General features: G+C 68.9%; 1 protein-coding gene across 1 annotated transcript; it reads right to left on the reverse strand.

The window, feature by feature from the left end:
- Positions 1-1,025: 1,025 nt before the first annotated feature.
- Positions 1,026-2,324, reverse strand: BOLA1 (bolA family member 1). The gene is given in 4 exon segments (XM_056322357.1): positions 1,026-2,030; positions 2,033-2,146; positions 2,148-2,258; positions 2,261-2,324. Coding segments are annotated over 4 exon segments (366 nt in total). The 5' UTR covers positions 2,312-2,324; the 3' UTR covers positions 1,026-1,940.
- Positions 2,325-2,851: the final 527 nt, after the last annotated feature.

The raw sequence follows: 2,851 nt of genomic DNA on the forward strand, positions 1-2,851 counted from the left end.
GCCTTGGTTTGTGGGGCGTTTCGGGGTGCACGACACCTCGGGGCGCATGGCACCAGGGGGGTGCAGGGCCTTTTGGGGTGCACGGTGCTTCAGCATGTGCGGCACCCCCGGGGTGCTGAGCCCGTCGGCGAGCACAGCACCCCGGGGGTGCTGCCGGCCCCTTGCCCCCCAGGGGTGCAACAGCCCCCACTCTTTGTCTAATTTTGGGGTGCAGCCGGGCCCCCCCTGTACCAGGCACTGCCCCCCCCCAGCTGGGTGCCCCAAGGCGTCACCCATGGGTGCTGCCAGCCTTCGTGCATCCACTTGGGTGCCTGGTGGGGGCTGACCCAGAACCCGCCCCCCCCCCCGCCTTGGATGGGGGGGGGGGGGGGGGGCACTGCTGCGTTTTGGGGTGCAGTGGGGTGGGGTCTCCCAAAACTGCCCATTTATTTTATTTTTAAGCTCGTTTTTAAAGGTGTGGGTTTTTTTTTTCTTAGGGGTGCTGGTGCAGGCGGGGGGTGCTCCTTGCACCCCCTCCCGCCCCCAACTCCCTTCCCCCACCCCCCCTTTTTCCCCCCCCCCCCCCCCTTCCCCCCTTTTCCCCCCCCCCAGCCCAGAGCACAAAACCACCAGCGGTTTGCAAAGCACAAAGCAGCGCCCAGATGCAGCATCCCCCCCCCCCCCCCCCAAAAAAAAAAAAAAAGTGGGGTACAGGGTGGGGGGGTCGTGGGGCTGTGCCCCCCCCCCCCCCCCCCCAAGTCAGTCCCCAGCAAGGGATGGGAAGTGTTGGTCTATGCAAAAGCGCTTTGGAGGCCCCCAGCAGCCCCCCCAACATCATGGGAGCCCCCCAATATTTAGGGCAGCCCCCCCAGCATTGCGAGCAGCCCCCCCATGCGACTGAGCGGTGTGTGCTTCATCTCCTCCTCCTCCTCCTCCTCCCCCCCCCCCCCCCTTCGGTGTAGCTGGTCCTTTGGGGAGCCCCGCCCCCCCCCCCCCCCCCCCCCCCCCCGTAGTTCTGTCCGTGCGCAGTCGTGCCGTGCTGTAGTTTTTAGATGTTTGTAAATTAATTAAACAAACAAAAAAACCCACCTAAAAGAAACGAAACCAAAAAAAAAAAAATGTGGAAAAAGCCAAAAAACCCCAAATGGACCCAAAATCATTCAAACCCCCCCACCCCCCCCGCGGAAGCATCACCGGCCGCCGTTTCCAAGCTGCCCCGAGGGAGCGTTTATTTTTTGGGGTGCAGGAGGGAGGATGCGCCTTCGAAATTAAATGAGGGGGGGGCACCCACAAAAGCCCCCCCAAGGTGGGAGGGGAGGGGGCACCCCAAGGTGGGAGTAGACAGCAGGGGGAAGAGGTTTTGCAGAGGGAGGGGGGCACCCCCAGACCTACCCCTAAGGTGGGAATAGGGAGGGGGGCACCCCCTAACACCCCTCAAAGTGGGAGGGGGGGGGGGCACCCCAACCCTCCCCAAGGTAAGGAGCGGGGGAGGGGGGGGGCACCCCAAAACCCACCAAGGTGGGAGCGGGTGGGGGAGGGGTTTGTGCAGAGGACAGGGTGCAGGTGGGGGGGGGCACCCCCAAGGTGGGAGTGTGGGCGGGGGGGGCACCCCCCAAATCCCCCAAGGTAGGGAGCAGGGAGGGGGGGCACCCCCAAGCCCCCCCAAGGTGGGGGGTGGGCAGCAGGGGAGAGGTTGTGCAGATGATGGGGAGCAGGTGGGGGGGGCACCCCTAAACCCCCCCCAAGGTGGGAGTGGGCAGAGGGGCACCCCCAAAGCCCCCCAAGGTGGGAGCGGTGGGCAGGGGGGGCTGTGCAGAGGATGGGGTCAGGCTGGGACCCACGGGGTGGCTGGGTGCCATACCAAGGGGGGAGGGGGGGTCACCCCCAACTGCCCCCCACCCCCGCAGGGCTCTACCCCCCCCGCAGCATCATCGGGGTGGGGGGCTCCCCCAGCGCCGCCATCACTGATCACGGGGTGCCCCCCGCTCCCCGCCGGCGGGATGCTCCTGCTTAGACCCCCCCAGGCAAGGGGGGCGGGGGGGGGACGTGGGGGGTCCTGCTGCCATTGCTGGGGGGTCCTGGCGACGATGGCGAGGTGGGCGTGCAGGGGGCCGGCCAGCTCGGTGTCCAGCGCCGCGTGGACCAGGCGATGCCGCTGCAGCGGGGGGGAGCCCGGCGAAGCGCTCGCTGACCACCACCACCGCGAAGTGGCTCTCGGCACCGGGGGGGCCGCCGTGGCGGGGGCTCTCGTCCAGCACCTGCAGGTGGGTGGGGCTGCAGGGCCGCATCCCAGCTTGGCGCGGATGGCGCGGGCCAGGGGGCCCTCAGCCATGGCCTGAGCCCCCCGCGCCCCCGGCCGCCACCAGGGGACCCCCGCATCCAGAGAGGGGGGGGCTTGCGGGGGAGAGAGCGGCGTCGGGGGGGGGGCAGGATCAGGCCCGGTTGGGGGGGGGGGACGAGTATGGGGGCAGGATCAGGCCCCATCTGGGCGGGGGGGGGTGTTGTATGGGAGGGCTGATCAGGCCCCATTTGGGGGGGGGGTATGGGGTGGCAGGATCAGGCCCCCGGTTCAGGGGGGGGAGGGGGGGTGTATGGGGGGGGCTGATCAGTCCCCATTTGGGGGGGCGGATGAGGCTGCATTTGGGGATGGGGGGCAGGGTGAGGCCCTGTTTCGGGGGGGCGGTTGTAGGGGGGGGCGGATCAGGCCCCATTTGGGAGGGGTATGGGGGGGCAGGATCAGGCCCCGTTTGGGCGGGGGGGGGGGGGGGGGGGCGGCCGGATCAGCCCCCCGTGGGGGGTTGCAGGAAGGAAGGGGGGGATGCGGGGTTGCCTGGGGGGGCTGAGGGGGGCTCAGCATGTCAGGCTCCATTTG

The sequence above is a fragment of the Falco biarmicus genome, chromosome 19, assembly GCF_023638135.1.
Source record: "Falco biarmicus isolate bFalBia1 chromosome 19, bFalBia1.pri, whole genome shotgun sequence".
In the NCBI taxonomy this organism is placed as follows: domain Eukaryota; kingdom Metazoa; phylum Chordata; class Aves; order Falconiformes; family Falconidae; genus Falco; species Falco biarmicus.